A 21,186-nucleotide genomic window follows, 5' to 3' on the forward strand; every position below is an offset into this window, starting at 1 on the left:
AAACCCATGTAAATGTATTACAAAAAAGTGCTATTTTGCTGAAACTACTGCAATAATAAGAGTGAGTTAGGCCATGTCCACGCTACCACTTATGTCAGTATAACTTAGGTCACCCAGGGGTGTGAATAAGCCACCCCCCAAGCAACATAAATTACACAGACCTATGTGCTGGTGTGGACAGCGTTATGTTGGCAGGAGACCTTCTCCTGCTGTCACTTGTTGGGGATGGATTATTTAAGGCGATGGCAGACCTCTCTCTCATCAGTGTACAGCAGCCCCACTAGAGATCTTGCAGCAGCGCTGCTGTGAGCTATTGAGTGTAGCCATAGCCTATACCAAATCAAAAAGGTAATTAAATATTACATTTCCCAGAAAAAAAGTAGTCTTTGTTTTATAACACTGGGCTTTGCATAAACATACAGCATTTAAGGACTGTGGCAAATTGCCGGCTCTACTGTGATGGGTCTCGCGCTTTCTCTTCTTGGGGGTGGTTCAGGGTACCGTTTCTTGCCCCTGAACTGGGGTATTAACTGCCCCACTAGTGTCCTAGAGGAGGGAAGTTGAGAGGGAGGGACCTGGGCCCGTCCTCTACTGCGGGTCCCAGCGCACGGGCCCTAGGGATAGCGGTAAACCACTTGAACTAGCAGTTCCTTCCCCTGGGCTACTTCCCACTCCTGCCCTTCAGCTTGTGGGGCTTTCTGCCCTCCCTCTGCACAAACCAGGGGTCCCTTTACCTAGAGTCTTGGTCTTCTTAGCCCACTGCAATACTTCTCCAAACTCTCCTCTGCTTCCCTCCCAAATGCTCTCTGCTTCAATGCCAATCCACTCTGCTTCAACTCCTCCTCTTATCTGATTGAAGCAGGGTTTTTTTTTTATCATGTGATTGGCTTCACGAGCTTTAATTAATCTATAGCAAACTTTCTTCCCTCTACAGGGAATAAGGCTCCCTTCTAACACTCTCCTGCTGCCCTCTAGCCATGCTGTATCACAGTACATTTCAGGGAAGTCAGTATTTATATATCCACTGTAATCAAAGAGGATGAATATTAAGCTCCACACCACTCCTCTGAGATAGGAAGCCTTATTACACCTATTTTACTGATGGAGAAACTGAGGCATGGAGAAGTGAAGTAAGACGACTCACATAATACAGCAAGTTTGCATCAGAACAAGGAACAGAACCCAGAAATGGCAAAACCCCTAGTCTGATGATTCAGTTATTAAAGGACACTTTCTCCCCTTTAGAAATGAGTCTTTAGTTATCCAATTTTTCTTTATATTAAAAAAGAGGAATCAAGATATTGGCAGTGAGAATTTTATTGAAATAATTCTCCCCAGTCCACAAATATGTGCCACTGATTAAATTTTATTTGCTTCACTACTTGAAGGAATTCATTACATTAGTAATCAGTCATTATCCTCGTTTGTCAGGGGGTGGGGGCTGCTGATAACAAAAATACAAAAGATACATAATTCATAGAAACTGTTCTTCTGCCTTAGAAACAGTCAATGTTTCCCAGTCATACAGTGTTGTTCTACAGTGTCCATCTGGGGATTTTCAGGATGCTAAATCCTTCATCAAAATTCATCTCTAATGCTGAAATGTGGCTGATCCTCAGGTTTAAAGTTCTGATTGGGGCTGCCATCCTCATTCAGAATTCTTTGAGAAGTGTAGCCAACAATAGGGTATTTGGCTTTGTACACATCATTGAAGATATCATCCAGGGATTTTAGCTCTTCTTCCGTGAGTCCTGTCTATATGAAACACGGGCAAGAAAAAATGGCAGGTATTTACATATGTCTTTATTTATGTTGATCATCCTACCCTCAAAGCCAGCCTTCAGATTTAATTTGCAGGGCACACAAACAATAGAGGGCTTAAGTAACTGGCAATGGGTTATTTATCATAGAACCTTTAACCCCTAGGTCACTTATTCAAATTCAGCCCAGTAGTGACAAAGCCTGACATCCTCAGGTAAAGTGAGTTGTTGGCTTCAATTCATTTCCAAAAAGCACCATCACAATTGGCCCATTTTGTATTCTCAGCAGAGACACCAAGGACTGAATTGGTCAAGGAAACTGAACTACACATTTTTAGATGCTATCCCCTTGAAGGTATGTTGATGGGGCAGCTGCTGTCCAGGCTGTGTCTGTTCTACTGATGGAGAACTTCTCTCTCTAGAGCTCTGTTTGGTAGCTTTCACCAGTCCTAAATGCACTTTTTTTTGGTTTTAAATTTAAAGAGTAGCTAAAACCAATGTTAGAGGAAAACGTGTAAATCTATATAATGGAAGGTGTCTCAATCAGATCAAAAGGTATTACAGCATTTCTTAGAAAATAAATATTTTCCTTATTCGTAGGATTGGGCTTTGCATAAATATACAGCAGGGGAATATATTTTAAGAAAGCCAAGAAAATGATTGAAATTTTGCAAAGAAGGAATTAAACAAACAATCCCATTTCTTACTGTGTCATGAGTGAGATCTTCTGGGTCAAGTGACATCTTTGCAACTCCTCGTGTTGAGTCCTTCCCAACGAGGGCGTTATATGGGGCACCTTTCCCATAAAATTCTGTTCAAGGAGAGGAAATCTAGTAATGCTCAGACTATTGATAGTGAAAACAATGGGCCAGATTAAGCATCTGCTTATACTAGCATGACATGAGCCCATTATGCTCCTAAATGAGTCAAAACCAAGGACTTGGATCTGAGCCCTTTTCCTCCCAAAACTTTAATGAAGTCTCAAAACAAACTAGCTTAACTGGACTAGTTAATGTGGCCTAAAATGGCAACTGCCTGTCTTCACTTAGATTGTAATACAGCTGCTGCCCAAGTTGTGTCTGATCTACTGATGGAGAATTTCTCTCTCTAGGGCTCTCAGTATGGTAGCTTTCACCAGTCCTAAGTGCATTTTTAAAAAAAATTTAAAGAGTAGCTAAAACCAGTGTTAGAGGGAAATGTGTAAATCTATATAATGGGAAGGTATCTCAATTAGATCAAAAGGTATTACAGCATTTCTTAGAAAAGGATAGGACAAGAAGAGGATCTATTCTGTTCCAGACAGAGGTCAGCATGAAAGGGGGTGCGAAGCTGTGAGTGGGAGAAGGCAGCTTCAGAGGAGGATGATTAGGAATTAAGAGCAAATGAGTATGTTCTTTGTATTTAAACAGAGTTTGAAGTTTTCTAAAGGTTTAGGATGTTTAAGAAGAAAAATGGGATAATGTGAAAGGGGAAAAACCCCATGGGGAGAAGCCAACTCACCTTTTCCAGAAGTGACATCAAATACTACTCCCTTCACGGCCATGTAAATAGGCTGGCCCTCCTGGAAAGAAAGAGAGGCCAGCAGGTGCTCAAAATGAAGCCAGTATGTGTACAGCACATTGAGGAGAGAATGAACCCCTTACTGTGTGTTCTCTAGCAACTTAAATCATGATCAATGCACACAAGTTTCACAGCCTGGAGTTTTCATTCATCCCCCAAATCCATCACATGCTGCAAAAAATAAATAAATAAATAAATAAAATGAAGATTTCTCTGTGGGTCTCTGGGCAACAAGAAGCTGGTTTTCTATACCTTGCCATTATGACTGCTGTCAGTTGCCAAACAGTCATGCATCCCTGTGTCAGCTGCTGGCACTATACAGTAAAGAGGCCATATTCTGAGTCAATGGCAGGGATGGGGGAGGGAACAGAGGCTGCAAAGCCTCCAGGTCACTTGCAGGTTAGTGTACAAAAAAAATCAGTATTCATCATGTGATAATTACATGAATAATTTCCACTGGTATCCAGTGATGTGTATTTCACTGGTATCTAGCTGTGATGCCAAGTTCTGAGTGTCTGCATTCTGAATACCATGTTGTACATGGAGAAGATGTAGTCTCCTGTTCTCACTATTGGAGCTTGTTTTCACTATTAGGACACCAAATACTAGTGGAATAGGTATGTTAAAGCCCTGTTTATTTCTGTGCTGCATCAGTCTGTCTCTTGCTCCCATAGATGACTATTCTTGTAATTCCTAGAATAAACACTGGTACTTGAAATAGTCTGAGAATCTTTATGGATTTAACCCCAGAAAATGATGGAAGTTCAAGGAAGAAACAATTCTGTTTGGAATCTAGTAGTCTGACAATACACTTCCCCTTTCTATGCCTTTTTTGGAGTCAGTTCATAATACTTGTTTGTTCCAAGATGATTAAGTAAATCATTCTGGAGGTGGATGTTTTGTGAAGTGAAAGGGTGTATGGCAGATGGTATTCTGCTTTCATCAAGAGGATAAAGTGCAAACATGCACACACACATCTGATCTTCTGCTGACATCTGTTTTGCTTAATAAACCACTGATTCCACTTTGTCCTCCCCTCAAAATCTATTCTCTCTGTCCATGAGATGCTGGTTAGTGTTTTCTTAGTTTCTGGAGACAACCCCAAGAAGGCCAACCAGCAATCGCTTCAGAGAAGAGATCTGTATAAATTTAGCAAAGGATTTTATCATTTTGAATTTGTTAGCTAAGATTTGTTTTCACCATAGAAAGCTAAAACTTCTGGAGATTGAATTCCTGTATTTATTCTATGATATTTTTAAAAACTGTCTATATACTTGACTTAATGAGCTAGAAGAATACATTAAAGGAAGATTTTGAATCCATTGGCCTACTCTAATCCTGAATCCACTGGCCTACTCTAATCCTGGCAGGCAAGGATTAGAGTAGGATGGATACTTCATTTAATCCCTACACATCTCTGAAGGCTATGGAATTAGCTCAGGTGAGAACAATAACTTTGTAAATGGGAAGAATTTTCTTTGAGGATTACCTCATTGGAGGGATCACCACAGGTTTTGGAAGAATAAATAGGTAGCTGTGATTCTGTAAAATTTTGAGACATCGGTAGTTATAGTGCTGCTAGTGATGAGGCAGAGTGAGGGAGAGCTGTGTATTCCAGTAGCCTATTGAGGTTTGGTATTTATGGTGAAGCACATTCTACAGATCTCTAAAACTGAGGAACTGTCTGTAAACACTCAGATGGGAGAAGATATCTGGTGTCTGTTCATTTTCTGTCAGGAAGGAAACAGGAAAAATATCCTGTTCTACCATTGTGGTGTTCATCCTGGGGAAAAGGGGAGATCTGACAAACAACTAGAGACTTTGGGCCCATTGCCTGATTATTTTGATGGTTCTCTTGAGCAGCCTGGGAGAAACTGACCTGCTTGGATAGATGTTTAAGAACCTTGTCCCTACAATACCCGAGATATCCTTGAAACTGACTGTACTATTTGTACACTATGATTTGAAAAGGCATTTCTATTATTATATGTTCCTGAGATGGGTAAAGGACTGTTTAGTGAACTTGGCCTGTCTCACTAAGCAAAATCTCAAACAGGGCTATCTATAGAAGAGTTTCCACCAGTTGCACATTTTTGATCTATTGTATAAGAACTGATTACAGAAAGAAATTAGAGTCAGGAAACCTGGATTCTCTTCCAAACTATTCACTGTGTGACTTTCAGCAGCAAGTCACTTAACCACATTTGTTTAGTGTTTTGAAAACTTTGGTTGAAAGATACTTGCAAATTATTATTATAAGGCAATACAATTACCTTAAAGATAATACAGCTTTCTTTCCTCCTTCTCTAAAATACTTTAAAATAGTGCTAGGAAGAAAAAAATTACTTCAGAAATGTTGGTGTTCTGAAGTTGTTAAAAAAAATAAAAAAGGAAATTCACACACATGCTTAGTGGAGAGTTAAAGTTGTCAATAGATATCTATTTTATCTCATTTTTAGTTTAAAATAAAGTCAGGAATTTAAGATCCCAGTAGAAACCTTATCTCTACTCCTTAGCCTCTCCATCATCCCCATTCTAACCTTCAGCTATGAGTCACAGATGCCCAGTTATCTCAGGTTAAAATTCTGGCCTTCAAACTATTAATATGCCACTAAACAGCTGTGACCAGACTTTCTAAAGTGCCCAGCAGCCAGCAGATCCTATTGAAATCAATGGGAGTTTTGAGGTGCCGAGCTATTTTGAACCAGACTTTCCCCCTGCCTTCACAGTACAGGACGAGACCAAAACATGTAGTTACATCCATGGCTGACAGCTGACCATTTCTGCTAGGCTTATTCAATCTTTGCCTTACTGATTCTCACCATCAATTGCCATATGATCTATCAGTTCCTTCCCATTAATATATTGATCACTAACCTTTAATGTGCCTTGCTGACTTTTCACTTACTGACCATATTAACTAATCTCACCAACCTCTGCCTCCTTTGCCATGCCTTCTTTTGTGCCCTCATTCCACTCCGCTTCTCTTCTCTCTCTTCCTCCCACTACAGTCTGATCCTGTCTACCGTCCTCATGCACACAACACAACAATCTTCTTCCAGCCCCAGTTCTGCCCCCTGTCCACTATTAACATCCTCTCCAACTCTTGACAATAAGTAGAGAGAGAAAAAAATTAATTTTGCACTAAACAATATTAATTTGTTAACCTCCTCCCGTGCCATTACTTATGCTATTTCTAAATGTAGATTGTAAGATAATTAGGCAATATCCTGTAATTCTGTATCTGTATGTAAAGATCCATGTACTCCTAAGGCCATGTATAAGTCTGATCACCTTGGACTTTATAGCTGTCACTATACAGCACACCCCAATTACTCAGAACTTCACTGCAAGAGTACAAATACAAGTTGGATCCTCCTGCTCCAAAATCATAGGCCCTTATTATATGGGCTAAAAGGGCATCACAATAAGTTGTTAAAAATATAGGACCTATGACACATACTTGAACAGTTCTACTGTTACCTAGTAGAGAGCAATGGTACGTACATATACACTAGCCAGCTCATTACAAAAACATGTCATATTAGCCTCTACATATGATCCATAAGAGCCTGCTGTGCCCATCATCCCACAATGTCCTTGTCTTCACTGCAAAATTTTAACTTGAGTATTGCCCAATCCACACATACAGACCCTTAGTATGAGGGCTGTAGTGCTTTTAACTCTTATGGGCCAGCCTGCCCAGTGACACAGACTAAATCTCAGGTTACCACAACTCATCAGCTGCTAACACAACCGTTCTGTAATGTGGATGCAGGCTAGCACCTTTTTCATCTGCTTTAGTCACTTTTCTGATCATATCAGGTGTGGTCCCCTCATCTTCACTATAAATTACACATCCTTGTAAGACAGGTCTCGGATCTTGTATAAGTATAAACTGGAAGTGTGCGTGTTGAGTGAGGGGAACAGAATGCAGGTTATATCTCCATATAACAAAAGATCATACCACTGAGATTCATATATACAATGGGGAAGACTTGTGTTTCTTTCATGTGGCAACAAGTGGTGTTCTTAACTGAAAATGTCCAGAGTGTCCGATGTTTGTCATTGTAACTGCACTGTTCTAATGTCCTGGCTCACACAAGTTGGTTTCTTTTATCACTGTCTCCTCGTTTGTTTCCCAGGAATGTTTTTAGTCTGAGAGTGGTGACTGTGCTCCCCAGTTGGAGAGAGCTGATTAGGTAGCTCCACTGTGTGATGACACTTGGTCTCCTTTGACATGAAAAGTTTTAAAATCTCTAGGAGAGAGATGGTAAAGTTGGCATCAAACTGCTCCAGACACAGCAGGGCTGTGGCTAGTTTCTGGTGGGGGTGTCACGCATCCGGTAGTAACAACTCCACCCCATCTCCGCAGGGGCAGTGCCCTCCGCCCATACACCAGCGCCTTCCCCCACCTAGTCATGCCCCCCGGGGCCAGCGCCCATGCCCCCCAGGTCCCCAGCGAGCAGCGCCCCCTCCCCATCCTCATCGGCGACGCCGCTCTCCCCGACGGGCCCGGCGGTCCCCCCGTACCTCCTGCCCGCTGTATCTGGCCAGCTCGGACTCGGTGAAGAGCCGCACCGGGCTGGGGGCCGGGGCCGGCTTGAAGCGCAGCTGCTGCTCCGCCAGAGCGGCCCAGGCGGCCAGGCAGCCCAGGGCCAGGGGAAGCAGCCGCCCAGGCTCACCGGCCATGGTGCAGCGGAGGCGGCCAGGCAGCTCCGGGGCGGGGCCAGGGGCCTGCGAGGCGGGCTCCGGGGAGGCTGTGGGCTGGCATCGGCCCCTGTGGGGAAACACCCTTCGTCCGTCCCACCCCTTCAGCTCCCCCCGCCCCGGACCCAGCTCCCCCCAATCACCTCTTCTCCCATCCGCCCTGTAGCTCCCCAGCCCCAAACCACCCCTCACATTCCCTGCACTGCAACCCCCCAGCTCCCTCCAAATCACCCGCCCCACACCTCCCCTGCCCAAACCACCCTTCACATCCCCTGCACTGCAACCCCCCAGCTCCCTCCAAATCACCCGCCCCACATCTCCCCTGCCCAAACCACCCCTCATGTCCCCTGCACTGCAACCCCCCAGCTCCCTCCAAATCACCCGCCCCACACCTCCCCTGCCCAAACCACCCCTCACGTCCCCTGCACTGCACCCCCCCAGCTCCCTCCAAATCACCCGCCCCACATCTCCCCTGCCCAAACCACCCCTCACGTCCCCTGCACTGCACCCCCCCAGCTCCCTCCAAATCACCCGCCCCACATCTCCCCTGCCCAAACCACCCCTCACGTCCCCTGCACTGCAACCCCCCAGCTCCCTCCAAATCACCCGCCCCACACCTCCCCTCCCCAAACCACCCCTCACGTCCCCTGCACTGCAACCCCCCAGCTCCCTCCAAATCACCCGCCCCACATCTCCCCTGCCCAAACCACCCCTCACGTCCCCTGCACTGCAACCCCCCAGCTCCCTCCAAATCACCCGCCCCACACCTCCCCTGCCCAAACCACCCCTCACGTCCCCTGCACTGCAACCCCCCAGCTCCCTCCAAACCAACCACTCCTTACACCAGCCCCAGCTCCCCCAAATCACCTGCCCCACACCTTCCCCGCCCCACACCAGCCCTGCAGCTCCCCTGCCCCAAACCATCCCCCCACATCCCCTGCATCGCAACCCCCTAGCTCCCTCCAAATCACCCGCCCCACATCTCCCCTGCCCAAACCACCCCTCACATCCCCTGCACTGCAACCCCCCAGCTTCCTCCAAACCAACCACTCCTTATACCAGCCCCAGCTCCCCCAAATCACCCGCCCCACACCTTCCTCGCCCCACACCAGCCCTGCAGCTCCCCTGCCCAAACCACCCCTCAAATCCCCTGCACTACAACCCCCCAGCTCCCTCCAAACCAACCACTCCTTACACCAGCCCCAGCTCCCCCAAATCACCCACCTCACACCTCCACCGCCTCACACCAGCCCTGCAGCTCCCCTCCCCCAAACCATCCCCCCACATCCCCTGCATCGCAACCTCCTAGCTCCCTCCAAACCAACCACCCCACCCCTCACCTCCCCCTGCCCCAGCTCCCCCAAATCACCCAGCCCTCTCACCATCCCCAGATCCCCGCAAATCACCCCGCTCCTCACCTCCCTAGCCCTACACCAGCCTGGCAGCTCCTTCCAGCTACCCCATCCCCTCACTTCCCATGCCCCACACCACCCCTTACACCTGTCCCAGGTCCGCCAAATCACCCAGCCGCGTAACCATCCCCAGATCCCCCCCCCCAAATCACCCTGTCCCTCACCTCCCATGCCCCACACCAGCCCTGCAGCTCCCCCGCTGCAAACCACCTCATCCTGTCACCTCCGCTGCCCCACAACACCTCCAGCTCCCTCCAAACCAACCACCCCACCCCTTCAACTCCCCCTTACACCCACACCACCCCTTACACCCACCCCGCAGCTCCCCCATCCCCAAATCACCCCATTCCCTCACCTCCACTGCCCTGCAGCTCTCCCCACCCCAAACCACCCCCATTCCCTCACCTCCCCTGCCGCACACCAGCCCTGCAGCTACCCCAACCATCTCACCCCCTCATATTCCTCTGGTCACACCATCCTCATACCACCCCCCAACACCATCTTATCCCCTCAGGTCCCCTGCCCTACACAAGCCCTATGTGCCCCTACACCCACCCTGCATCTCCCCAACTTCAAATCCCTTACTTACACCTACCCCACAGTAGCCCTGCATCTCCCTTCAAACCACTCTCCTAACTCCAATTCTTCGCCTTCACTCCAATTCCTACCTCTCATCAGCCCTGCATCTTCCCCCAGACCACGCTCCTAACTCCTATTCACTTCCAACCCCTACCTCTGCCCTTCCTTGCATCTTCTCCTAATTCCAACCCTTCATATCCGCCCCCAACTGCTGTCTCTCATTGCCACCAACCACCATCCTCTCTCCAGTCCTGCATCTCCGCAACTCCAGCCCATCACCTTCTCAATTCCAACCATCCAGTCCTATACCTTTCCCACTACCCCCATCCTGACACCTTCATCCCTGATTTAGACCTCAATCCATTGCCTGGACCCTAACCCAATCCTATATTCCTCTTAACTCACAATGTAATCTCAGATCCACTGTTTTCCTTAACCTAATTTCAGCCTCTGGCTTTTCTTTAACTTCCCCCTAACACAGCTAACCCTTCCTCTCATCTCAGGGCCTAATCTTAGCTGTTTGTCATTTCTTTTACACCACACCCTAGTTCCAACTCCTCCTTTTCCCCTATGAGGTATATGAATTAGATAAGGATGTGGACAAATTGGAAAGAGCTCAGAGAAGAGCAACAAAAATGATTAAAGGGTTAGGAAACCTAACCTATGAGGAAATGTTGGAAAAAAAACTGGGCATGTTTAGTCTTGGGGAAAGAAGACTGAGGGGCAACCTGGTAAGTCTCCGTTGTGTTTTTATAAAGGGCTTTTATAAAGAGGAGGGTGATCAGTTGTCCTCCAGGTCCACTGAAGATAGTACAAGAAGAAATGAGCTTAATCTGCAGCAAGGGAGATTTAGGTATGAGGAAAAACTTTCTGACTTTAAGGGTAGCTAAGCTCTGGAATTGGCTTCCAAGAGAGGTCATAGAATCATACAATCATAGAATATCAGGGTTGGAAGGACCTCAAGAGGTCATCTAGTCCAACCCCCTGCTCAAAGCAGGTCATTGGAGTTCCCATCATTGGAAGTGTTTAAAAACAAGTTGGACAAACACCTGTCAAGGATGATTTAGGTTTATTTGGTTCTGCCACAGTGCAGGGCGCTGGAGTCCCCAGACGTACATTTCTATTATTCTGTGAGTAATGCAGGTATTTATATGTAGCATTCTGACAGTGCGTTTGATATTCCTGTTTAAACGAGTTGATGTATTTTTTTTGCAAAAATACAGGGGAAGAGTTTAAGCAAATGCATATATGCATAAAAATTAAACAAGGATCTGTAAAGTGCCTGTTATTACTCTGAGGAAGAATAATTAGTGGTTCACATCTGTAATTGACAGAGTGGTATTCCTTGAGGTATAAGAAGCCAGAATTGTAACAGACAATAGCTAATAAAAGATTCTTTCATTCCATTCTCTGAAGTTTCTCTGCTTGCTGTCTCAGATGATTATGCAGAAAACTGGGGAAAATAAGGAAGGTTCAATCTTTGTGACTTAAAAATGCTAAGATTTTCAAGTTAAGGAGCAAGTGGAAAAATATGAATGGAGATGGATTCCAATTCTCACATGTTGTGATTTCTCCCTGCTAGAAAGTATATTGTAGGGAAACATCCTGCACTGAAAAGGGGATTGACAAAATAGATGATCTAATGTCCGTGATTCTGTGTAGAATGAAAATCAGGTTAAACTATTCTTTTCAATTCAGGTTCAGGTACCTCCCTCATCAACATAGAATCTGAGTGCCTTCTAGTAGTAACAGTGTGACTAACATCAGTCGTGTGGACTGGTTTTGTGGAACACAATCTGATCTATCATAAGGTATTCTTGTAATTACTGATCCTACTACAGTCATAATGTGAAACGCAGAGTTTTCTATAAATATACATGTAAAAAACTAAAAGGCATTTTCATTACCATTTTATGTGTACTTGAAAGTTTTTTAGATATGGTCTAAAGCTTGCTAAAACCAAGTGTTTCATATTTGATTTTAGTACAGTTTTCCCTTATCCTGTGAAAACTGTATGCTTCTTGTTTAAACCATGTTCATTATTGAAATTTTTGAATAGTCTTGGGCTGAGAACTTTGGTACCATGCTAGAAAACCCCCAATAATTGATAATTCCCTGTTGACAGGAAATTTGATCATATTTGATACTGGGAAAATGAATGGAGAGAGAATTATTTTTCCTCTTGAGAATTTTTCAAGAATCTTGTAATATATTGGCATTTATTAGTAGAGCACTGAAAACAGAACATAAATTTTCTATGAAGTTAGCTCTCTGGAAAGTTTAATATAAAACTGATCCTGAATATCAACATCTGAGAAAAGTGGGCCTGACCCTGAGGTTATATCTTCACTGCAGAGTTTACCTGGGTCCAGACACCCAGGTATGGGTATCTGGGCTAGCCAAGACTACCTGCAAGCATCCATACCTTGAAGCCACACTTAAGTCATGACGCATACCTATCAAGCCACATTTACATTGGTCCCGCAATAGCCTGAATTATACACTAGGATTTCTGGGACCATAGCCGATGGTTCTTAGTGCTCCACTAAGCTGAGCCTCTCTATGAATTGCTTCACAGGGTATTGTGGGGAAACTTGTCTTTCCTTTCTGGGTCTCTGTTGAGAAAGGAATCTCTCAGCAAACTCTACAGTCTCAGAGGCTTTTAAAATGGTTTGGTTCTGTCCAAATAGAAGGCTAACATAAGAACAGGCATACTGGGTCAGACCAGTGGTCCATCTAGCCCAGTATCCTGTCTTCTGACAGTGACTGGTGCCAGATGCTTCAGAGGGAATGAACAGAACAGGTTAATTATCAAGTGATGCATATGCAGGCATCCAGTACCAGCTTCTGGCTGTCAGAGGTTTAGGGACACCAAAGCATGAGAGGTTTCAGAGTAACAGCCGTGTTAGTCTGTATTCGCAAAAAGAAAAGGAGGACTTGTGGCACCTTAGAGACTAACCAATTTATTTGAGCATGAGCTTTCGTGAGCTACAGCTCACTTCATCGGATGCATACTGTGGAAATTGCAGAAGACGTTATATACACAGACACCATGAAACAATACCTCCTCCCACCCCACTCTCCTGCTGGTAATAGCTTATCTAAAGTGATCATCAAGTTGGGCCATTTCCAGCACAAATCCAGGTTTTCTCACCCTCCGCCCCCCCACAGACAAACTCACTCTCTTGCTGGTAATAGCCACCCTCCAACATCCACCAATGTGATATATGCCATCATGTGCCAGCAATGCCCCCCTGCCATGTACATTGGTCAAACTGGACAGTCTCTACGTAAAAGAATGTCTTCTGCAATTTCCACAGTATGCATCCGATGAAGTGAGCTGTAGCTCACGAAAGCTCATGCTCAAATAAATTGGTTAGTCTCTAAGGTGCCACAAGTCCTCCTTTTCTTTTTGCAAAGCATTAGAGTGCATCCCTCAGCATCTTGGCTAATAGCCATTGATGGCCCTATCCTCCATGAACTTACCTAATTCTTTTTTGAACCCATTTATACTTTTGGCCATCACTGTGTATACATAGTTGGAGTTATGTTTTCCAATATGCATTACTTTGCACTTATGAACACTGAATTTGTTGTTTTGCCATTTTATTGTCCAGTCAACCGGTTTTGTGAGATCCACTTCACGGTCAGGTTTGGACTTAAGTATCTTGAGTAATTTTTGTATTGTCTGCAAATTTAGCCACCTTATTGTTCACCCCCTTTTCCAGATCACTTATGAACATGTTGAACAGCACCGATCCCAGTACAGATTCTTAGGGGACCCCACTATTTACCTTTCTCCACTGAAAATTGGCCATTTATTTCTATCCTTTGTTTCCTATCTTTTAACCAGTTACTAATCCATGAGAGGACTTTCTCTCTTATCCCATGACTTCTTATTTTGATTAAGATCCTTTGGTGAGGGACCTTGTCAATGATTTTCTGAAAGTCCAGCTACACAATATCAACTGGATCACACTTGTCCACATGTTTGTTAACACCCCCAAAGAATTCTAATAGATGGATGAGGCATGATTTCACTTTACAAAAGCTTGTTGACTCTTTCCCCAACATAACGTGGTGTTCTATGTGTCTCTTAATTCTATTCTTGACTACAGTTTCAACCAATTTGTCCATACTGAAGTTAGGCTTACTGGCCTGTAATTGCCAGGATTGCCTCTGTAGCCTTCTTAAAAAATAGGCATTTCATTAGCTACTCTCCAGTCACTGGGTATGCAGGCTGATTTAAGTGATAGATTACATACTACAGTTAGTAGTTCTGCATTTTCATATTTGAGTTCCTTCAGAAACCTTGGGTGAATACCATCTGGTCCTGGTGACTCATTACTGTTGAATTTATCCATTTAGACTCAGAGACTTTAAAGGTCAGAAGGGGCCATCATGATCATCTAGTCTGACCTCTTGTACATTGCAGGACACAGAACCTCATCCACCCCGTCCTGTAATAGACCCCTAACCCCTGGCTGAGTTACTGAAGTTCTCAAATCTTGATTTAAAGACTTCAAGTTACAGAGAATCCACCATTGACGCTAGTTTAAACCTGCAAGAAACCCATGCCCCATGCTGCAGAGAAAAGCAAAAAAACCCCAGGGTCTCTACCCATCTGACCTGGGGGGAAATTCCTTCCTGACCCCAAATCTGATGATCAGTTAGACCCTGAGCATGTGGGCAAAACCACCGAGCCAGACACCTGGGAAAGAATTCTCGGTAGTAATTCAGAGCCCTCCCCGTCTAGTGTCCCATCACCAGCCATTGGAGATATTTGCTGCTAGCAGTCACAGCTTGGCTACATGCTATTGCAGGCAGTCTCATCATACCATCCACTCTATAAACTTATCAAGCTCAGTCTTGAAGCCAGTTAATTTTTTTGCCCCCACTGCACCCTTTGGAAGGCTGTTCCAGAACTTCACTCCTCTGATGGTTAGAAACCTTGGTTTAAGTTCAAGCCTAAGCTTGTTGATGGCCAGTTTATATCTATTTGTTCTTGTGTCCACATTGGCGCTTAACTTAAATAACGCCTCTCCTTCCCTGGTATTTATCCCTCTGATGTATCTATAGAGAGCAATCATATCTCCCCATAGACTTCTTTTAGTTAGGCTAAACTAGTCAAGCTCTTTGAATGTCCTCTCATAAGGTAGGTATTCCATTCTTCGGATCATCCTATGCGGGTTACCGTATCCTTCTCTGCACCTGTTCCAGTTAGAATTAATCTTTCTTAAACAAGGGCGACCAGAACTGCACATAGTATTCCAGATGAGATCTCAGCAGTGCTTTATATAATTGTACTAACACTTCCCTGTCTCTACTGGAAATATCTCACCTGACGCATCCTAGACTGCATTAGCTTTTTTCACAGCCACATCACATTGGTGGCTCCTAGTCATTCTGTGAACAACAAAAACACTTGGGTCTTTCTCTTCCTCTGTCACTTCCAACTGATAAGTCCTCAGTTTATAGCAAAAATTATTGTTATTAGTCCTTATGTCAGCGGTGGACAACCTGCAGCCCGTCAGGGTAATCCGCTGGTGGGCTGCCAGACAGTTTGTTTACATTTGCATGGTCGCCTGCAGCTCCCAGTGGCCGTAGTTCGCTGTTCCCGGCCAAGGGGAGCTGCGGGAGGTGGCATGGGCTGCAGGGAGGGACGTGCTGGCTGGTGCTTCCCGCAGCTCCCATTGACCGGGAATGGCAAACCGTGGCCACTGGGAGCTGCGGGCGGCCGTGCAAATGTAAAAAACTGTCTGGCGGCCTGCCAGCGTATTACCCTCACAGGCTGTGTGTGGCCTGCAAGTTGCCCAGCACTGCCTTATGTGCATGACTTTGCACTATTACATTTTATCCCATTTCTATTACTCCAATTTACAAGGTCTTCCAGGTAATCTTGTATGATATTCTAATCCTCCTTTGTATTAGCAATACTTCCCAACTTTGTGTCATCCGCAAATTTTATTAACACACACTCACTCTTTATGCCAAGGTCAGTACTAAAAATGTTAAATAAGATTGGTCCCAAGACTGATCCCTGCGGAACTCCATTAGTAACCTCCCTCCAGCCCGACAGTTCACCTTTCAATATGACCTGTTGTAGTCTTCCCTTTAACCAGTTCCGTATCCACCTTTCAATTTTCATATTAATCCCTATCTTCAATTTAACTAATAATTTCCCATGTGGAACTGTATCAGATGTCTTACTGAAATCTAGATAGATTAAATCTACTGCATTTTCTTTGTTTAAGAAAATCATTTATCTTTTCAAAGAAGGTTTCAGAGTAGCAGCCGTGTTAGTGTGTTTCCGCAAAGTGAGGTGTAGCTTACGAACGCTTATGCTCAAATAAATTTGTTAGTCTCGCTAAGGTGCCACAAGTACTCCTTTTCTTCTCAAAGAAGGAGATCAGGTTGGTCTGGCATGATCTAGTTTTTGTAAACCCATGTTGCATTTTATCCCAATTACTGTTCACCTCTACATCCTTAACTATTTTCTCTTTCAAAATTTGTTCCAAGACTTTGCATAAAATTGAGGTCAAACTAAAAAGCCTGTGGTTTCCCAGATCACATTTTTTCCCTTTTTTAAAAATAGGAATTATATCAGCAATTCTCCAGTCATTGGATATGACCCCCAAATCTACAGATTAATTAAAAATCCTTGCTATTGGGTTTGCAGTTTCACATGCCAGTTCCTTTAATATTCTTGGATGGAGATTATTCAGGCCCCCCAGGTTAGTCCCATTAAGATGTTTGAGTTTGACTTAGACTTACAACTTGGATGTGGTAATTTCTATCTCCATATCCTCATTCCCATTAGCCATTCTGCCTCTATCTCTAAGCTCTTCATTAGTCTTATTAAAAACTGAGGCAAAGTATTTGTTTAGGTGTTGGGCCATGCCTAGATTTTCTTTAATCTCCACCCCATCCTTAGTGGTTAGGGGTCCCACTTCTTCTTCCCTCGTTTTCTTTTTATTTATGTGGCTATAGAACCTTTTATTATTGGTTTTAATTCCCTTTGAGGTGTCCAACTCTGCTTGGCTTTTGGCAGTTCTCACTTTATCTCTATACTTTTTGACCTCCATGAGGAAGCTTTCCTTGCTGATCCATCCCATCTTCCATTCCTTGTAGGCTTTCTGCTTTCTTTTAATCACCTTTTTGAGATGCTTGCTCATCCAAGTTGGTCTGCAACCCTTCCCTGTGAATTTTTGCCCTTGCTTGGATACAGGGGAAACCACCTCTATTGAAACCTCAATCTGAGACAGTTCCTCAGATTGGTCACCTAAAAAAATGATTTGGATGTGGGATCTCTCCGATATCCTCTGCAGTGAAGACCGCTGCAGAGAATTCATGGAACTTCTCTGAGATGGCCTTGTCTTCCTTGAGTGCTTCTTTAGCATCTTGATCATCAAGTGGCCCCACTGGTTGTCTGGCAGGCTTTTTAGTGTCTGCCTGAAGGTAAACCCTAGCTGTTACGGTATTCAGAGAAGCCCCTATAAAGAATATCTATTGTACTGTGCTCAAAGTGGACTTAGTGTTGACTTGGAGACCTAGTCTGTGGAACAGGAATATGGTTGTCTGTACTGCAGAGAATGTAATTGTATGACTGGCCCTTGAGCAGCCAGTAGTCATCAAAGTAGGGGAAGACTATTATTCCCGGCCACCGGAGGTAAGCAGCTATCACTGCTCTGATCTTTGGGAATACCCTTGGGACAGAGGAGAAGTCAAAGGGAAACACTCAATACTGGAAGTGACTCTGACTGCTTGTAAAACAAAGAACCTTTTGTGAGAGGGGTGAATTGTGACATGAAAATATGTGTCCTGAAGGTTGAGGGCCATGAACCAGTTCCTGGAATCTAACTATGGAATAATATCTGTGGAGTTACCATCCTGAATTTTTGTGATTCCACAAAGGTGTTTATCAGTCCGAGATCTAATATTGATTTCTCCATCCTCTGTTCTTTTAGGGTACCAGAAAATACTTGGAGTAGAATCCCTTCCCTCTCTGCTGGAATGCAACTGTTTCTGTGGCTCCTGTGCATAGAAGAGAGATGACTTCTTGTCTCAGTAACTGTTCATGAGATAAACAGGGTGGGCGATGGAGATGAAATGGATTGAGTAACCTGATGTTAAGGCCTCCAACACCCATCTGTTAGACGTAATCTGTTCCCAAGCAGGTTGAAAATGGGAGAATCCTCTCCAAAGGGAGGGAGGTGAGTGCAGCTGAACATTCATGAGGTGTGGATGTTCCAAGCTCTCAACCAAATGATCAGAATTGACGGTTGGATGAAGAGGACAGCTGTGTGGTGGTAGTAGTCACAGTAGGTAGTCTCTTCTTTTGACACCTAGGCCTGCCTTTCGGTGGTTCAGTAGGCCTAGGGTAGGTAAAGAACTGAACTGGACAAGATCTCTGTGCCATTTGTGATCTGCTAAATTTTCTTTTGTTTGCAGGCATGTATATGCTAAGGGCTCTAAGTGTGGCTCTGGAATCTTTCAAAGTCTGGAGAATTGACTCATAGGAGAATTTAAGTCCATGAAAAGGGAAGTCTTCTACAGTATTCTGGACCTCCCTAGGAAAACCAGATAGCTCTAGCCAAAGTTCTCTACTCATAACAACATCAGTGGAGGTGCAGTGGCCTACTGTCACCTGAAACTAGGGAGGCTATCAAAGAGGCTCTTGCTAAGAACTGACCTTTGACTATGATGGTCTTGAACTGCTCACAGTGTTCTACAGGTAAGTGTTCACTAAAACTGTTGAATTTGTCATAATTGGAATAGTTGTACTTCACCATTAGACCTTGTTAATTTGCAATCCAAAATTTTGGAGTGGCTGAAAAGTAGCTCTTACAACCAAATAGGTTAAGGCACTTCTGGACTTTATCACAGGGTGTAGACTTGGAAAGATGTTGGCTGCCATGCTTGTTGACAGCCTCCACAACTAAAGAATTTGGTGGAGAGTGGGAGAACAAAAATTCCACATATTTTAGTTGGGATGTAGTACCGTGAGCCTGCTTGCAAGTGGGTGGTGTGCTGGCTTATGGTTTTGGCAGGATCCAGTAGAGCTTTATTCACTTGTAGAGTCACTCAGCCAGAGGATGTTCTATGCAAAATGCCAAAAGTTTGTTGCAACTCTTGGGCCTTCTTTAAGGGAATCTCTAGCAAGTCAGTATGCTTCATCAGTTCCTGACACTGTTTAAAATCACTAGCCAAAGAAGATGGAGGAGGCATTACAGCCTCATATGGTGGTGATGATATTTGTTTGAGGTGTCCCCTCCTTATCCACTCTGACCTCTTGCTCCTCAAAAGTTTCCTCTCGAGGTTGAGGTTGTTGAGGAGAAAGTGATGGAACAGACAGGTGTCGTCTTCTGTATTCCCCACGAGTGACACTAGGAGCCGTTGAGAACTGATGGTAATAGAGAGTCCATGGGTCTTAAGAAGGGCATTGAGGGGACCCGTAAGGTAGAGGATGGAGCATCCACTGCTGGTCATACCAGTGAGGCAGGGCTCATGATAGTTTCTCCCTTGGAATTTCCCTTTGAGGGTAGGTATCAGGGAAGAAGTCTCTCCTATGGAAGGTAGGAGATCCCTGGACAGAGATCTGGGAATCAGAGGACTCCTCCTCAGAATAGTTCAAAGGTGGGGTGAACACTGAAGGTAAAGATAGTTGTCCACCTGGTGTGATATGTACCGGAGAGCTGGTCACTGGGGCTGGGTCCAAGAGATACAGGGAAGTAAAGGATGCTTTGTACACCCACATATCCTTGCTTTCTGTGAGGAAATGCATGGATAAATTCAGATGTACACTACAACATCACATTGATCTATTTGCTGCTATTATGAGAATTTGGTTTAAACCTCCTGCCTCCTCTTTGTTTCCCAAGTACTAACACCCCAATGAATTGTACAACCAAGTACTTTATTAAAAATGAATACAGGTGTTCCAGCAGCCAATACTGGAGAGTACAATTGTTAATAAAAGTGAAAGTGCAACGAAAACCAACAGTGATGCCAATCTGTATAATGTCACTGGAAATGGAAATGCCACCACCAGTGTAGCTGTTCTCTACCTGTGGCTGAACGGGGACAGAGTGAACAGAGTACATCTAATCATACACACTTCAATTCCAGGAGTTCATCAACTGAATCTTTGCCTACCCTGCCCCCTACAATTGTCCAGTGGCTACACTGGCTGCAGGATGTGCAGCATGGAGGAGGGTCCTCTGGGGATGGCGTTGATGCAGGTATTAGGGTCCGCTGCTTGCTGACCATCACACTGAGCAGTCACTCAAACATTTGCTCCTCCCAGTCTTGCTCAAGTTCCCTGTGTTGCTGTCAGCTCCTGCTCCATTCTCACCTTGTCATGCTCAAAGTACTCTGCCACCAGTCTCTCCTCCCTCTCCCTGTCTGAAACCTCCTTTTTCCTCTTCTGCTTCATCATTTGCTGCTGGAATTTCAGCTGTCGGTTCAACCTGTGGTCAGAATCCCTCTGCATGTCCTGCAGCAGGTAGTCTCTAACCCTTTGTCTTTTCTCCTGTTAGTTCAGGGTCCTTGCCCAAAGGGGCTAGGTGGCTGCCTTGGTCCAGCAAAGACAGAAGGCCCTGCCAAGGCAATGAAAGAGGATATTACTTTTTTGTCCAGGAAAAGAAAAAAAAAGTTCCTTCCCTTTTCCGCATCAAAGTAAGGCCACAAGTTAATACTTTTATCTACCTGGTAGCATGCCTTGATTCCAGCTGCCCTGTCAGGGTTCCTTCCCCACTCTGAACTCTAGGGTACAGATGTGGGGAACCGCATGAAAGACCCCCTAAGCTTATTCTTACCAGTTTAGGTTAAAAACTTCCCCAAGGTACAAACTTTGCCTTGTCCTTGAACAGTATGCTGCCACCACCAAGCGTTTTAAACAAAGAACAGGGAAAGAGACCACTTGGAGACGTCTTCCCCCAAAATATCCCCCCAAGCCCTACACACCCCCTTTCCTGGGGAGGCTTGAGAATAATATCCTAACCAATTTGTTACAAAATCATCAAAGACCCAAACCCCTGGATCTTGGAACAATGGAAAAATCAGTCAGGTTCTTTAAAAGAAGGATTTTATTTAAAAAAAAAAAAAAAAAAAGAAAGGTAAAAATAATCTCTGTAAAATCAGGATGGAAAATACTTTACAGGGTA

At 44.6% G+C, this 21,186-nt stretch overlaps 1 protein-coding gene and 1 long non-coding RNA gene across 2 annotated transcripts; one reads left to right on the forward strand and one right to left on the reverse strand.

The window, feature by feature from the left end:
- Window positions 1-1,299: 1,299 nt before the first annotated feature.
- NENF (neudesin neurotrophic factor) lies at window positions 1,300-8,104 on the reverse strand. Its single transcript, XM_007058004.4, has 4 exons — window positions 7,854-8,104; window positions 3,261-3,321; window positions 2,468-2,571; window positions 1,300-1,755 (listed from the first exon to the last, which is right to left on the reverse strand). The coding sequence occupies exons 1-4, from the start codon at window positions 8,010-8,012 to the stop codon at window positions 1,579-1,581; spliced, it is 501 nt and encodes a 166-aa protein (XP_007058066.2). The 5' UTR covers window positions 8,013-8,104; the 3' UTR covers window positions 1,300-1,578.
- Window positions 8,105-11,719: 3,615 nt separating this feature from the next.
- LOC122465190 lies at window positions 11,720-20,870 on the forward strand. Its single transcript, XR_006289841.1, has 4 exons — window positions 11,720-11,832; window positions 17,989-18,234; window positions 18,473-18,755; window positions 20,150-20,870. It is a non-coding gene; the product is annotated as an uncharacterized LOC122465190 (long non-coding RNA).
- The last annotated feature ends 316 nt before the right edge of the window (window positions 20,871-21,186 follow it).

The sequence above is a fragment of the Chelonia mydas genome, chromosome 3, assembly GCF_015237465.2.
Source record: "Chelonia mydas isolate rCheMyd1 chromosome 3, rCheMyd1.pri.v2, whole genome shotgun sequence".
Classification (NCBI taxonomy): Eukaryota; Metazoa; Chordata; order Testudines; family Cheloniidae; genus Chelonia; species Chelonia mydas.